The sequence below is a fragment of the Saccostrea cucullata genome, unplaced genomic scaffold (assembly GCF_032062105.1).
Source record: "Saccostrea cucullata isolate Sc308-1 unplaced genomic scaffold, CSIRO_AGI_Scuc_v1 ctg105, whole genome shotgun sequence".
In the NCBI taxonomy this organism is placed as follows: Eukaryota; Metazoa; Mollusca; class Bivalvia; order Ostreida; family Ostreidae; genus Saccostrea; species Saccostrea cuccullata.
Window position 1 is genome coordinate 1428717 of NW_026919155.1, and position 17112 is coordinate 1445828.

Sequence of the window (17112 nt, forward strand, 5' to 3'; positions counted from 1 at the left end):
TCAAATTGCTGAGAAAAAATTAGCGTAGATTACTTTAGCGTAGAGTTTATATCTCTTGATTGTCGCCATGATAATGAAATTATGCATTTTGCATCATTTTCAAATGCATGTATATCAAAGAATATCTGATGAATACATGTATAATGATAAGAATCGGGGCGGGGTTAATTACTCCCTGGAACAATTAGTTACACAAGACAGATCCTGTATAATAGGCATTGTGGTCCTTGGAACTTTACTCTCATATGTTGTCTCTCTGAATGTTTGACCAAGGAAAATGTCTTATCTTCTCATTCTACTAAGTGTGAGTTTAAATTTTAATTTTATATGTTGGCTAATTTAAAAAAAAACCTAATACATGTCCAGGTTTGTAAAGTGATATATAGAATTATCCTATTTTATATACAATATCTACTTATATATCTTCTAAGCCATATTCATTGTATTTCTTCGATTTTATGATAGGATAACAAAGAAAATATTTCTTTTTAGATCATCACAGCATCAACTGCACAAGGTAATGTATTACTATTTATAGAAATATAACACAGCAAACCGTCAACTATTATAGCAAAAGTTTGAAATTGAGTTCGTCTGATACGGGTACCATAAGATTCAACACTGTCTTCCATTATTTTCGATAGAATATACATGTAATTGTAGAAATTTGAATGTAAGCATTTTCAAATGCAAATGATAAAAATGAAAATGGTTATGTCAACTCATATATCCCATTGATTGGGGGGGGGCTATACAGAGTCTGTCAAATCTGATCTTGTTTTACGATAAACGATCATAAACAGCTAGTTGCTAAATTGTTTGAAAAAATGGAATGACTTCAGTTCTTCCATCGATATCGACAGCTTCTCTTATATATGAAGGAATGTTTTAACATCACCTGCATATGGTATTTATGTTTCCCAACTGACACTGTATGAAAGTTACTGACAAACTGGTTGAGGTTACAAGGATTTCAATAATCCCGTTTAAAGTTAGCTTGGACGTTGAAATGACCTTGTTTGCAAATACAATCTGTCATTGGCTCGTACTTTTTCTGACATGTTTTGTACACTTTGTTAGGTTTATTGCTTCAATATTAGATTTGACATCGGAGTACGACTACCTGTTTAATTCATAGGGCTCACAGTGGGAGTGTCTGGCGTCAGGGGATGTTTACTCATCCTATGCACCTGATCCCATATCTGGTGTCAGGAAAGCTTTAAAAAGAGATCGATTACAGACTTTTTCTAACCTTTGTCAGAATTTTAATGCATAAATAATATGCATCAAGATCGAAGTACTAGTAGTAATTTTGCCTGAATTATGGGTGTAATTTACATTACATATTATATAAATTATTCTCAAATAGAATAATATTGCTAATGACTGTATTTAGGCAGAGTACATGTTCTCTTTTGTTTAAATGATTGCCATTCTAAAAATTCATTTGAGTGGTTTTTCGATAGTTTTTGGATAGTTACATATACCATTAAGGAGGGGTTCATTTCATATTTATTGCATTAAAAAATTGATGAAAATTCAAAGAATCAAAAGGACAATATCACTTAGTGATGATATCAGATTCAATTTGACCGTTTTATATCGTAATATATAACACATATATAAGCAAAATTAATATGCTTTGAATATTTCAGCAAGTCAGAAAACAGACAAGAATCCCTCCTTAATGTCAAGAATCTCAACTATTATTTTTTATCAACTACTAGTATCATTATCGCTTTTTTCCTTTTTAGAAATGTGCAGCAAAAAGGCCGATATTGCTTTTGTTATTGACTCATCAAGAAGCATTTGGAAACCAAATTTTGAAACACAAGTCAAATTTCTCTATGATATTTTAAAGATGTTCGAAATTTCACCTGCCAAAACGCAAGCAGCTGCAGTATCGTTTAGTAATGTCACCAATCCAGAATTTCTGTTCAATTCATTCAGTAGCAAAGCGGATGTTCTTGAAGCAATCAAAGATATTAAATACACAAAGGGTAGCGCTACAAGGACCTACAAAGCTCTTGAATACATGAATGAGGAGATTTTTAATTCAGAAAATGGCGCTAGAAATGACGCAGTCAAAATTGCTATAGTGATGACAGACGGAGAGACCAATCCGGGAGGACATGACAACGACCTGCCACTAGAGGACGCTATCAAATGGACTCAAGACGAGGCTAAAGTGGCCAAAGATAACGGAGTAAACGTTTTTGCTATTGGAATTGGCAGCAGAATTAATGAAAAAGTTGGTGCATCTTTAAAAAACATAATTACCGTCTAGTTGAATATATTTATATGTATTATACGAGCAAGTTGATAAACAATACTTTATTAAGAATATCTAATTCATTGATTTTTTTTTTTTAGGAAATTATGGGCATCGCTAGCGAACCAAAGGCAGAATTCGCAATAAAGGTGAAAACGTATGAAGAATTTAAAACCGATAAATTGAAGGAACTGGTTGCATACAGGGCATGTTCAGGTTTGATTTTTAAAATTTATGAAAGAAAAAGATAGCCAGTGGATCAGAAATCAACTACATTGTACGCCAAAATGTAGTAACTGTGAAATAACTGACTTTCTTGGACTTTGAGGTTACATTTCGAAAGTCTGCATGAAATGTATTTAACGGCGAAATAAACAAGTACTCTAAATTTCTTTAACAAAAAACCTCTTGCTTTGAAAATTTAACCTACCTAAAATATGTGATTTTACATTATTTAGTCTTTTTCCTTAAATAATCATTTTGGATACAAGTACAAAAATTGATATATAATGATATGTTTTGATATTCACAGTTGAAAAGATGACTACAACAAAACCACCAGAGCCGCAGGAAGAACGTAAGAGATTTTGTCAAATAATGATACATGTACAAACACACTATAAACGAAAGAAACATCAGTTAACGTGTTAAAATCTCAGTTTTTCTGAGGCTCATGAATTTTAGTGTAAATATCCTCATTTTGCAGAATGCACCAAACTAGTTGCTGATGTTATATTTGCCATTGATCAATCGACCAGCATCGAATCGGAGAAAAATTTCAGTTTGGAATTGGATTTCGTGGTGAGAGTGGTGAAGAACTTTGATGTGGGTCCAGACGAGACAAGAGTTGGAGCAGTCGTGTTCAGTGACGAGGCGGATCGTGTTCTCGAACTTAAAGATGAAATGTCCAAGGTCGACGTTATCCAGCGAATCCATGACATAAGATGGGGACGGGGAAATACTTTCATGGACAAAGCTTTTGTAAAGATGAGGGAAGGGTTCTCGAAAGAATATGGCGGCCGCCCCAAACAAGTTCCTCAGATAGCTGTGCTTGTTACAGATGGAGTGGCGACCGATCCTTATAGAGCTCTAGCGGAGGCCAATAAACTAAAAAGCCAGGGAGTGGAGATCTTCACCATTGGTATAATCAGCATAGATGTATCTTTAATCTCTTTGTTAAGTTCATGTTCTTATAATACAGAATGTATTAACATATGACAAAAATGATAATCTAAACATCATCCTGCAACATCAAAATTTTGGTGTATATTTTAAAGGTGTGAAGAGTGCCAGATTGTCGCAGTTGAACGAATTGTCCAGTGACCCCGATTCCCAGCACGTGTTTAGTGTGGACAGCCTGGAAGCACTCTCGTCAATCGTCAATAGACTGTCAAGTCGAGTGTGCAGCAGTATCCAAGGGAAACAGCGAAAATGAGGCTGCATCGGCAATTTTATTTAATATTCTACTTTTGGTTAAAATGAAATAAAATATGTTGCGAATTCTATCCTTAAGTCGACTTTGACTTATTTACACAAATTGTTAGGCCTTTATCTTATGCTAATTTGTCTACAGATGTTTTTTTCATTTGCCAAATTATTACATGGAGTACATCGACATGGAATGCTTACTCCTCCATGGCAACTTATCCCAACTCTGATGGTTTTTAAGGTCAACGTTTCCTCTGCTCCAATTTTTAAAAATGACATTTTAAAATTGCTTATTTAATTTCTACAGGTATATTCTACGAGGGTTGTTCGAAAAATTTGTGGACGATATCAATCTTCTTTACATTACTCACTAAATATTTAAAATTTAAGGCACAATATAATGTGTAAAATATTTGTTTTGTTGATGTGTGAAGTTTCATTCCATTCTTCTTAACAGAAATAAAATTATTTCATTTTAAAATCAACATGTGTTGTACCCGCGGAGCATACATGTACTTAACGGCAATGTAACGTCAAAACATAGCGTCACAAATTTTAAAAAAATACTATCCCTATACATTTCACACAGTGTTATCCAATACCCACTCATTAAAAACCTTTTTCTTATACTTGACATTTATTTAACATTTGTTCTCGATGTATCATTTCCTTTGTTTAGGTTTTAATTTATTTTTTAACAATTCTGCTTTCACGGAATAAGCAACACTGAAGCTCTTATGTCTTTCCTTGACGTTCCAACTTTTTAGCTTTTGTTCAGATTTCTATATTTTAACCGTTTCTTCACAGATTGTCCTCATCCGATACAGAGTCTCCATCACAGAAATACTGCCTGTACTATTTGTCCACACATGCACGGCTCGCCTATGACATATTTTTGTATTCCTCCAACATTTTAAAAGTTTATTCAGGAATTTTCCTGAGTAAAACACAAAATTTCATCGTTATCTGCTGCTCCGTGAAGTTCTAAAACGTCACCGTTTTTGTCGTTTTTAATGAGACAAGAAAAAAAAATCGCACTGTTTTATTTGTAAATGTGTATCTTATAGGAAACATTCTGTGACAATAAAAAATCTTAAAGATACCATTACCTCAAATGACTAACATTTCATAAACTTCACGGAAAGATGTGCTGTTAAATTATATGAGATGCATTTTTGGACAGATTGCATGAAATTTTATTGAATGTGGCAACAGCTATGCAGTGTTCAATCACCATGCACTTTGGGATGCATGTATGAAAGGCGGTTTTCCCAACTTCTAATATTGATGTGATTATCAAACTCACTACACGTATATATGTTAAATGTTCTTCTAATTAGTATTATATTGATATAAAAGAAAGAGAATGGCACCGTGTTATTGGTGATTAGTATGACTCATGTAATGTATGAGTTTTCATTTATCACTGCACTGTTTTAGCAAATATAAGAGGGAGTATATTTGAAAGTGATTAAATGTAATCTTAACTAGTATTTACATGTATCGCAATCAAAGGCAAAGTCAATCTTCACAAATTTTTTCAGGTTAAAAATGAAAATGGCATTAAAAAAATTGGTGTTATAATGAAAATAAAATAAGTGTAAACATTTATTAGTAATGATCTCATTTCAAAATAATACAAAAGGAAATTGACTGACAAACACCATAAAAGCGCTGTTTTTCTAAAGTGAATCCACTACAAACCTTTCAGTGTTCGGCTGTTGGCTTTTCACTATGTGGACGAAGACTTTGTTGGCATTGGTATAAAGTTTTGTCTTTCAAGCAACGGTCAACAATGTTCATTTTAGTCTTAATTGCCATTCATTTTCTCCCATTTATCTTTTTCAGAGTTTCGTGGTTGGGGCATTATGTGATCGTAAGTTAAGTTTTCTAATTTTTTTTTTACATTTGACCTTGATTTTGACAGGTATTTAAGTTTTCTATTTACAGATTTTTGTAGCAAGGAAGCAGACATAGCCTTTATCATTGATTCGTCCAGCAGTATTTGGCCTCCAAACTTTAAAACACAGGTCAATTTTCTGTACGATGTACTTAACCTTTTCGACATTTCTCCAACTAAAACCCAGATTGCAGCCGTGTCCTACAGTGACGTCATCAAACCAGAATTTCAATTCAATACCCATAAAGACAAAGACGGCGCCCTATGGGCAACTAAGAAAATTTATCAAACAAAGGGTGATGCAACTAGAACTTACAAAGCTTTAGAATACATGAATAATGAAATATTTTCTTCTAAGAACGGTGCTAGGAGTGGCGTTATGAAGATTGCTATAGTGATGACGGATGGCGAGACTAATCCGGGGTCGTATGATCGATTAACACTAGAAGAAGCGAAACAGTTGACACTCAAAGAGGCTAAGCGAGCAAGAAACAATGGCGTTTACGTTTTTGCTATTGGTGTTGGGTGGGAAGTTCTTGATGAGGTAATTTTATTTGATATGAATGATATTTGATATGTTTTTAAACTCCAGATACAATTCTAAATTTTGCGAACTAGTAAGTGCTTTTAAGCAGAAATATTGACATCATAGAATGTTTTTAGGCTAAGCTAATTATTGAAAACAAAAATATTTGTTTTAGGAACTATATGGAATGGCCAGTGAACCTGATTCTGTCATTAAGGTTCCGACATACGGAGAATTTAAAACAGATAAGCTGAAAGAAATGTTGGCAAAGAAAACCTGTGACGGTATTGACATATTTGTCATTAATCTCATTTCAAAGATAAATTTCGATGAAATAAAACATTATCCAAACTGTGAGTCGAATATATATACAGTGAAAACTGTCTATTCCGTGACATGATTATTCCGTAATACTGTGAATTCCGACGTTAAATTTCTTTCCCATTTTAGTATTTTCCTTGTATTTTACACTGTGTAATCCAACACACTGTCTTTTCCGTCACAAAATTTGTCTCCCAGTGCATGTCGGATTAGACAGGTTTCACTGTACTGTATATATAAATGAAGCATGTTAAACAGTCTTTTGTGATGCTCAAGCATTTCATATGATCGACATGTTTAACATAAATTCAGTATTGAAGGGCCGCCCCCAATTTTATTTTGGTATGGATCGCAAATGATGCGTTCTCAGAATTTTTTGTTTTTATTTTCTTGAATAATACTGAAAACCTTTAGGAACTTTTTTTGGCTGTCAGTAATTTTCTGATTACCCCTATCCTTCCATTTTGAAAAAGAAGAGAAAAGTTGCTACGTTACTGTTTAATTTGATTACGCTCACAAATGATATCCATTATACTTTGAAATATTAATGCTTAATTACTACTCGTATGTAGATTACTAGTTACATCTTCGACAATATTCCTAATTAACAAAAATGTCTTGTTTTAGTTGGCGTAACAACCGTGAAACCAAATAAACAAGAAGAGGGTAAGACGATTTTTTTTCATTACATATAAATTCTTACTTGACTATTTTGATTATCAGTAAGATTGCCTTGTTACAATATTAATGTTTGTATACAAGAGTTTTTATTTATTTTCTTTTTTTTTATATAAATTACAATTCTTCTTAAATGATGACTATAGGCATATATTCTTCTTCATCAAATTTTGGATTGCTAAAATTATATTATCCTAATCTTTATTTTAAATAAGCAAATTATTTCTTTTTAAAAACGCGTATTGAATTATAATACTTTTCTTTGTGTGCTCATTATACTTCTTAAAGCCTGCATCTTTTTTATGCATACAGGCAAAAAATATTCATAGAGGATGTCAAGAAACTTAACATGTTAGAGTTTTAAATTACCAAATGTTTCAAATAAATTGTTTTCATCAAAAGATAAACCTTTACATACATATACAATGTATAAAAATACAAATATTGAATATGAGTCTCTTGGTCTTATATTATTACTTCTTCAAATTCTGCCTCTGTTCTTTCCAAAAAATATATGTGTTAAAAAATCAAATTAAATATTTTCAATGTTTTAAATTAAATTTTAAGGTATATTAAAATTCGCGTATATTAATTTCTCATACCCTTTGCAGTAGCTCAGTCTGTGTTACAACGCGAAATATAATAAGAACGCGAAATGTAATAAACCTGGATTATTACTTTTTGCATCATTACATTTTGCGTCGAAATCAACGCAGAATGTAACGATGCAAAATGTACGTAACAACATGCTTTTGAGGATTATTACATTTTGCGTTATTACATTTTGCGTTGATTTCGACGCAAAATGTAATGATGCAAAAAGTAATAATCCAGGTTTATTACGTTTTGCGTTGTTACGTTTTGCGTAATGAGTGAAAATTCACAAATTGGACGTAAAATAACATACAATCAACAATCATTCAATACGTTTTCCATGCATTAAACTTCTTTTTTTATTATGAGAGTAGTAAAGGACTTACTGAATTTTTTTCGCTCAAATTATAAGCTTAAAAACAAATCAATATTGATATTATTTTGCAGATAGAAGTGAGCATTTTCAAATATTAAAAATATAAAAAGTCTGTAAAAGAATTGTCACTGATTTCTTTCTGTCAGAATGTTTAAAACATGTTGCGGATGTCATATTTGCCATTGACCAATCAACAAGCATCGATAACGAGAAGAACTTCAACATTGAACTAGATTTCGTGAATGACATGGTGGAGAAATTCGACGTAGCCAAAGATGAAACAAGAGTGGGTGCTATTGTTTTCAGCAATGGCGCTTCACGTTTTCTGGAACTAAGAGATGGAGTAGATAAATCTCTTGTCCTTGATAGAATCCATGGTAGAAACTGGGAACGAGGAAACACTAATATGCACCTGGCTTTCCAAAAGATGCAAGAGGGGTTCCTTCCCGAAAAAGGAGGTAGGCCCGGCCTTGTTCCCCAAATCGCAGTGATGGTGACTGATGGAGAAGCGACTGATCCAGGGGCTGCAAGGAAGGAAGCTGCAAAATTAAGGAATGATGGTGTTCTTATTTTCGCAATAGGTAAAAATAATCTTCAATTTGTTTTTATGCTTTAAATTGCCCGTTTATACCTAGGATTTTATCCTCTTTGGGCAAAAATTCTGTGTTAAAGGCAAACGGGAAGAAGTAAAAATATGAATTATGAATTATCATCAAGTTTGATAGGAGAATCTGGAATTTTTCAAGTTAATACATGGTTTAGTATTTGTATCACTATTATTAAAAACAAATTAAAATGTCATAATTCATGCAGATATCTCTGCCAAAAAATAAACCTTGAAGTGTATCAAAGATACCAATTTATGATACATTAGAAAAATTAAGAGACAACTGGAAGAATTATTTTAAAAATGATTCCAAAATAAAGCCTTTTGTCGACTTGAAGGTGTGACGGGGGCTAATCGAACGGAACTGGAGACTTACGCTACCAGCCCAGACTATGTTTATTATGTTAACAATCTCCAGGCCCTGAGAAGCATTTCCAGCAAGCTCTCAACAAGAGTTTGTGAACAAAGGATTGTTCCTAGTCGTGAATGCAGCATAAAATATTAGGTAAATAACACCAATCATAGCTGACTCTCTATAATATTTTGCACCATTTCTTTAATAAAAACACACAGGAATTTTGATTATTTCATTAGAAGCTAATTTATTGATTAAAAGCCCATTTTCTTTCTTATACTCCTCTAAATTTCCCTTAAAAATTTAATAAAAGTTTAAAGATATGCAAGGAAAACTACAAATCTTTTATTCTTTTTTACATTTTCTTTTATTAGGAAAGAAGATGAGAGTCACAGAGGATATCTGTGTTTCAGTATTAGGCAGCCATTACAATAAACACTTTCAGAAATCATCCTTTGTTTTTGTTTGTTCTCAGACATTTACACCCCTCCAACTGTGATGGAGAATACTTTCCTTGTTTTATATTAGCTTCTTTTATAGTAGCTTCTCTCTTCGAACACAGGTTAAAAGCACAGTGATGCTTGTTAATTTGAAATCTTTAGATAATGGGAGACTTATAGGAATGAAGATTTTTTTTTTTACCAGAAGACACTAGTTATTTTATTGATTCTAGATAGATTACATGATCAGTACGTACTGGTCCCTGCTGACAAAGCAGGTGTCTTTGTTTGTAAGGCTCATTATATAAATTGTATTTTAGAAGAACTTGAATTTAATTTTACAAGTGGTAATCCAACTTATACTCATAGTTCCTTTTCAAAGGAAGAAATTCTTCAAAATCGTATTTCAGTTTTGAATATTTTTAATATCCCAAAGAACCAAAATGATTTTGATCTGTATATATATATTTATTTGATTCGGAAACTGCATAAGAATCCTTACAAACAAAGATACATTGTGGAATCCAGTAAATGTTCAAAGACTCTTTCTTTACTCTTCACAAAGATATTAACAGTAGTGAAATTCAAGAATACTGTGAAACGATATATATTTAACTGGTCATTGATTCATTTGCAAAATTATTTTGTTAAAGCACATTCTGATTGCACACACAAGTACTCTGAACTTGACATTAAAAAGATGCTTGAGTTTCTGATTGACAATATATATGTAGTATTTGGAGACCAGGTCTTCCAACAATCTATTGAAATCACCATGGGTACCTACCGGTATTGCGTTCCGTTATTAGCAGACCTATTTTTTGCATTCATATGAAGCAGGATTTGTGCAAAATCTATGCGACAAGAAGAAAACACTTGCTGTGACCTTCAACTCGACATTTAGATATATCGACGACGTACTGTCAATTAACAAAAGGACTTGTGGAATATATCAAGCAGTGCATAGTACCATGATAGACACTGCCATCAGAGCCTCATCCTCCATTGTTATTACTTTGACAGAGAGAGAAATATGACGGGAAATAACACGTTGGAATACGTAGTTTATTTACAATCTTATAAGATATGTATTAGTGTGAGTACAGGAAAGCACTATAATACAAAAGTTTTATAAAACTTGCATTATATTACAAATCTCATCGCGTATACCGGCCTTAAAATGTCAGCATGTTTTAAGTTTCGTATTCTTTGATCTGAAAGAAACATATTGCTGCAATATGATATAGCAGTAGAATCCCTGAGTATATGACAACATGATCGCGCGTATTCTCGTACAGAAGTACAATACATTATTAGGAGTACTAGTAAGAAGCTCAAAGTAAATGAGATTCTTACCGTGTACAATACAGTCACATTGATAGGTACTGCTCTTTAATATAAGACTGTCAAAATACTTGTAAATATACGGTTTATGCAGTAATTTTTAAACTTTACTAAATTGAACAAAAATCGATTTCTTATCTATTCTTTAAGTCCTTATTTTCATACATTTCATAGATGTATTTTTACTTAATAAAGTCATGATATATTTATTTTTTTTTTCTTCGTAGGCTATATAGTTACGCCATTTTGAGAGAATAAAACAATGAACGATTTACTGATTGTCGTAATTAATAAGCATAATTAATTCGTTCAATTATGTAAATCGCACTTCACCCGAGTGTACCCGATAGACCGGACGCATTTCATAGCGGTCCGGATTTCTTTCTTTATTAGTGTTCTTAATATTTTCCAATTCAACATGTAACTTAGTATGTAAATATCTAGTGTTTAGTAGTAGTGCTAGTTGTTTTTGTTTCTCATTTTCCTTTGTTCTTATGACTTTTTAACTTTTTTCTTTGTCCTGAGGAAGGGACAGGGCGTCCCGAAAATTTGACAATTTTTTTTGTTCGTGTCGTTGGTCATTTTTAGTGCTTTATATAAATTTCCATCCGTGACCTTGTATCTACTTGGTAGATCCGACATTTACGATATAGAGTGTTGTTGGTTTTTTAGTGCTTTATATATATGGTTCTTATTCTAATTCGCATGAAAACAACAATCAACGTTAAGAATGAAATAAATAGATGTAGGAATTGATATTAGCCATTTAATCGTCCTTTTATAATACATAACCAATATCAGTCAATAATAATAAACTGTTCGAATTGTTAAGCCTTCATTTAAAAATACTTGTATGTGTATTGATTTCTCTCCATCAATACAAAGGCCCTCGACTCTTTTATAATATGTATAATTTCATTTCACAATAAAGTTATATGGAAATTGATAGTAAATTAAAAATGCAGTTAAATATTTATGTTATTAACGAAAAGTGAACGTCATATGGAAAAAAATCGCACTATTTTTTATTTGAAAATATGTATTTTATAGAAGACATTCTGTGCAAATACTGTAAAAGTACTTTTTTCCGCGTGGTATTAATTTACGCAATATACGCGGTCACAAATTTTCTGTGGAAATTTGTCCAAGCGAACTTAATATAAATGTAAGGCATTTAGTGACAGCCTAAGAAATCCACGTAATATTTTCTACCCGCGGATTAAGCATAAATTGGGATTGCGCGGAATTATGACCCCGTGGAAAAAAGTACGTCTACAGTAAAAAAAAAATTGAAAAATATCATTACCTCAAATGACTATCATTTCATAATCTTCACGGAAAGATGTGCTGTTAAATTATTTGAGATGCATTTCTGGACAGATTGCATGAAATTTTATTGAATGTGCAACAGCTATGCAATGTTCAATCACCATGCACTTTTGGATGCATGTATGAAAAGCGGTTTTCCAACTTCTAATATTGATGTGATTATCCTACTCAGAACATGTATATATGTTAAATGTTTTTATAATTAGTATTTCATCGATATAAAGGAAAGAAAATGGCACCATTGGTGATTATTGGTGATTAGTATGACTCATGTAATGTACGACTTTTATTTATCACAGCACTATTTTAGCAACTATAAGAGGGAGTAAATTTGAAAATGATTAAATGTAATCTTAACTAGTATTTATCACAATCAAAGGCAAAGTCAATCTTTACAAATTCTTTTAGGCTAAAAAATAAAATTGGTAGCAAAAAATTGGTGTATATAATGAAAATAAAATTAGTGTTAAACATTTATTAATTATGATCTCATTTCAAAATAACACAAAAGGAAATTGACTCGCAAACACCATAAAAGCGCTGTTTTCCTAAAGCTGAACCCACTACAAACCTTCCAGTGTTCAGCTGTTGGCTATTCACTATGTGGACGAAAACTTTGTTGGCATTGGTATAAAGTTTTGCCTTTCAAGCAATGTTCACCAATGTTCATTTTAGTCTTAATTGCTATTCATTTACTTCCATTTATCTTTTTCAGGGATTCGTGGTTGGGGCATTATGTGATCGTAAGTTAAGTTTTCTCTAAAATTATTCATAATTCTCACATTTTATCTTGATTTTGACAGTTATTTAAGTTTTCTATTTACAGATTTTTGTAGCAAGGAAGCAGACATAGCTTTTGTCATTGATTCCTCCAATAGTATTTGGCCTCCAAACTTTGATACACAGGTCCACTTTCTGTACGATGTACTTAGCCTTTTCGACATTTCTCCAACCAAAACCCAGATTGCAGCCGTGTCTTACAGTGACGTCATCAAACCAGAATTTCAATTCAATACCCATAACAACAAAGACGGCGTTCTGGGTGCAACTCAGAAAATTGAACACACAAAGGGTGGTGCAACTAGAACTTACAAGGCTTTAGAATACATGAACAATGAAATCTTTTCTTCTAAGAACGGTGCTAGGAGTGATGTTATGAAGATTGCTATAGTGATGACGGATGGCGAGACTAATCCGGGATCTGTTGATCCGTTCACACAAGAAGAAGCGAAACAGTTGACACTCAAAGAGGCTAAGCGAGCAAGAGACAATGGCATTTACGTTTTTGCTATTGGTGTCGGGGGGAAAGTTGTTGATGAGGTAATTTTATTTTAATTGAATGATCCTTGATATGTTTTTAAACTCCAGATAAATGTCAATTTTAAATGTTGTGTTGTGTAAGTGTTTTGACATTGTAGAATATTTTTGAGCTTAGCTTATAATTGAAAACAATATATTTGGTGTTTTAGGAACTATTTGGAATGGCCAGTGAACCTGATTCTGTCATTAAGGTTCCGACATACGGAGAATTTAAAACAGATAAGCTGAAGGAAATGTTAGCAAAGAAAACCTGTGACGGTTTGACATATTTGTCATAAATCTCTTTTTAAAAATAAATTTCGATCAAATAAACCATTATCCAATCTGTGACTTGGATATTTTGTTAAATGAATGAAAAATCCTTTAAAGAAAACACTTGCTATGCAATTTTTGTGAGATGTTCAAGCATTTCATATTATCGACATGCTTAACTGTCATTCTGTATTGAAGGGGCGGGCCACCAATTTTATTTTTCCGAGAATGGTTTAATTGCTTTTACTTGATATGGAAATTTTCATTGAATGGGGCGGGTCCATAATAGTTTTGTTTTTCTTTCCTTTACTACCAATAAAACAAAAATTCAGAAACTTTTTTTGGCTTGTCTGTAATTGTCTGGCTATTTCTCTGCTACCCCTCCAATTTTGAAAAAAGGAAAGATTACTACTTTAAGTTACTGTTTATTTGATGATGTTAACAAATGATATATAACATTAATAGAATTATTGATACTTATTATTTAGATTATCTTGGTTAATATTCTAAGAGAAAGATCTTGGAAAATGTTCCTAATTATACAAAAATGTCTCATTTTAGTTGGAGAGCCAACAACCGTGAAACCAAATGAACCAGAGGAACGTAAGAAAAATGTTCTATTTTTCATGACAAATAAATTCTTGAATTTTTAAATTATTGGTAAAATTGCCCTCTAACAATGTTTGTATTAGAGAACTTTCATTTTCTTTTTATAGATTACCATTCTTTTTAAATGATGACTGTAGGCCTAGACGCTTAATAAAAATTGTTATCATTGATTTGGATTGCTAGAATTATATTATCCTTATTTTATTTATTTTTATTAACATTGACAAAATTATTATTCCTTTTAAAAGCGTTTTGTGAATCATAATACTGTTTTATTTGTGAGTGCTTCTTTTATGCTCCTTTTAATTTAAAGCCTGCATTTTTTATGCTTATATACAAAATACACTCATATAGGATTTACAGAAACTTAACATGTTATAGTTTTTAGATTACCAAACATATTTCAAATAAATTGTTTTCATCAAAAGATAAAATCTAACGTACATATATGAGAATGCACAAAGTGTACATGAAACTCTTCAGCTGATACTTAATTTATTACTTACTTCTTCAAATTCTGTCTCTGTTCATTCCCAAAACTACTGTATAAGTGTTGAATGCGAAATCGAATTTATTATATGAGTATATTTAAGTACATGTAAGTTCATTTTTGATATACATGTAGGTGTGATACGTCTTCTAAGCATTAATCCCTTTTTATTTTGAGAGTAATATAGGAATTGATGAAACACAAGACAACGCTCAAATTAAAAGCTTAAAAACAAATCAAAATTGATACGGTAATTAATCAGATAAAAGTGAGCATTTTCAAAATGAAATCTATATTTGTGTAAATCTGATTGATTTCTTTTCGTAAGAATGCCTCAAACATGTTGCTGATGTCATATTTGCCATCGACCAATCAACGAGCATCGGTTCTCAGAAGAACTTCAGCATTGAACTAGATTTTGTAAATGACCTAGTGGAGAAATTCGACATAGCTAAAGATGAAACAAGAGTTGGAGCTATCGCCTTCAGCACTGACGCTTCACGTTTTCTGGAACTACGAGATGGAGTTGATAAATCTCTTGTCCTTAATAGAATCCATGGTAGAAACTGGGAACGAGGGAACACTAATATGCACCTGGCTTTCCAAAAGATGCAAGAGGGATTCCTTCCCGAAAAAGGAGGTCGGCCCCTCCTTGTTCCCCAAATCGCAGTGATGGTGACCGATGGAGAAGCGACTAATCCATACGAAGCAAGGGAAGAAGCCGCAAAATTAAGGAATAGTGGTGTTCTTATTTTCGCAATAGGTAAATACTTAGTATTATCTTTTAACTTGTTTTTGTTTTAAATTGCCTGTTTATAAGTCGAATTTTATCCTCTTTGGGCAAAAATTTTACGACAAAGGGGAGGAAGGAAAAATATGAATTATCATCAAGTTTTAATTGGAGACAACCATGTATATATGCATTTTACTAGAGTATCTTCAATCTTGAAGTGTTTGATGACTTTTTCAAGTTAATACATGGTTTAGTATTTGTATCACTATTTTAATAAATAACTTAAAATGTCATAATTCATGCAGATATTTTTGCCAAAAAATACACCTTAAAGTATATAAAACATACCTATTTATGATAAATTAGAAAATTTAAGAGACAACTGGAAGAATGCTTTTAATACTGATTCCGAAATGAAATTTTGATGTCGACTTGAAGGTGTGATGGGGGCTAATCGAAGGGAACTGGAGACGTACGCTACCAGCCCAGACTATGTTTACTATGTCAACAATCTACAGGCCCTGAGAAGCATTTCCAGCGAGCTCTCGACCAGAGTTTGTGAACAAAGGATTGGGTCCCTGTCGTGAATGCAGCATAAAAAATAAGGGTAAATAACGTCAATCATAGCTGACTATCTATAATATCTTGCAGCATGTTTTAATAAAAACACTAGGGAATTTTTATTATTTCATTAGGAACGTATTCATTGATTAAAAGCCAATTTTCTTTCTTATACTCCTTCAAATTTCACTTAAAAACTCAATATTAGATCAAAGATATACAAACAAAACTATAAATGATTTAATTATCTTTATTCTTTTTTATATTTTATTTTATTAGGAAAGAAGATGAGTGTCACAGAGGATACCTATGTTTCAGTAGTAGGCAGCCATTACTATAAACACATTCAGAAATTATCTTTTGTTTTTTGTTTATTCTCAGAAATGTGCACTCCTCCAATGGTGAGGACACAAGTCTATCAAAATTTTAAAATTGGAAGGTCATAGAAAATACATTCCTTGTTTCATATTAGTTCCTCTCTTCGAATACAGGTTGAAAGCACAGTGATGCTTGTTAATTTTAAATTTTTTAAATAAGGGGACACTTATATAAATGATGAGTGTTTTACCAGAAGACACCACTTATTACATTGCTTCTTCTTGAGAATATTTATCCCACTCCCTCATTGCTCTGTCTCATCATCCCAGTTAATTTCCTTGAATATAAAAAAATACAAGCTCAAGGACTGGACCTATAGCATATCATTAATTTTTTTAAATACTGTATTTCCCTAACAAATGCATAAATAAATTAAATACATGTATATGTCTGAATAAAATCAAGCAAAAAATTGCTTGAAAGAATTCTGTTTTCTGGTGCAATTTCCTGTCTTTGATTCATGAAATCTGGAGATAACGGTACCCAAGCTTAAAAGTCGACTGAAACAATTTAAATCGGGAGCAGAGCTGATACAAGTACACTAAAGTCACCAGAAGCCTTTGAGGATCCCATGTTTACTTGTCACAAACGGCATCAGG

General features: G+C 32.3%; 1 protein-coding gene across 1 annotated transcript; it reads left to right on the forward strand.

Moving 5' to 3' along the window:
• Nucleotides 1–262: 262 nt before the first annotated feature.
• Nucleotides 263–16491, forward strand: LOC134280293 (collagen alpha-6(VI) chain-like). The gene is made up of 22 exons (XM_062762699.1): nt 263–304; nt 493–517; nt 1755–2251; nt 2374–2488; nt 2805–2849; nt 2979–3413; nt 3550–3706; nt 5389–5461; nt 5549–5576; nt 5651–6144; nt 6302–6410; nt 7075–7113; nt 8242–8676; nt 9041–9204; nt 12706–12798; nt 12886–12913; nt 12997–13490; nt 13640–13748; nt 14304–14345; nt 15170–15604; nt 16013–16181; nt 16415–16491. Exons 1-21 carry the CDS (start codon nt 278–280, stop codon nt 16159–16161), a joined length of 3993 nt encoding a protein of 1330 aa, XP_062618683.1. The 5' UTR covers nt 263–277; the 3' UTR covers nt 16162–16181; nt 16415–16491.
• The last annotated feature ends 621 nt before the right edge of the window (nt 16492–17112 follow it).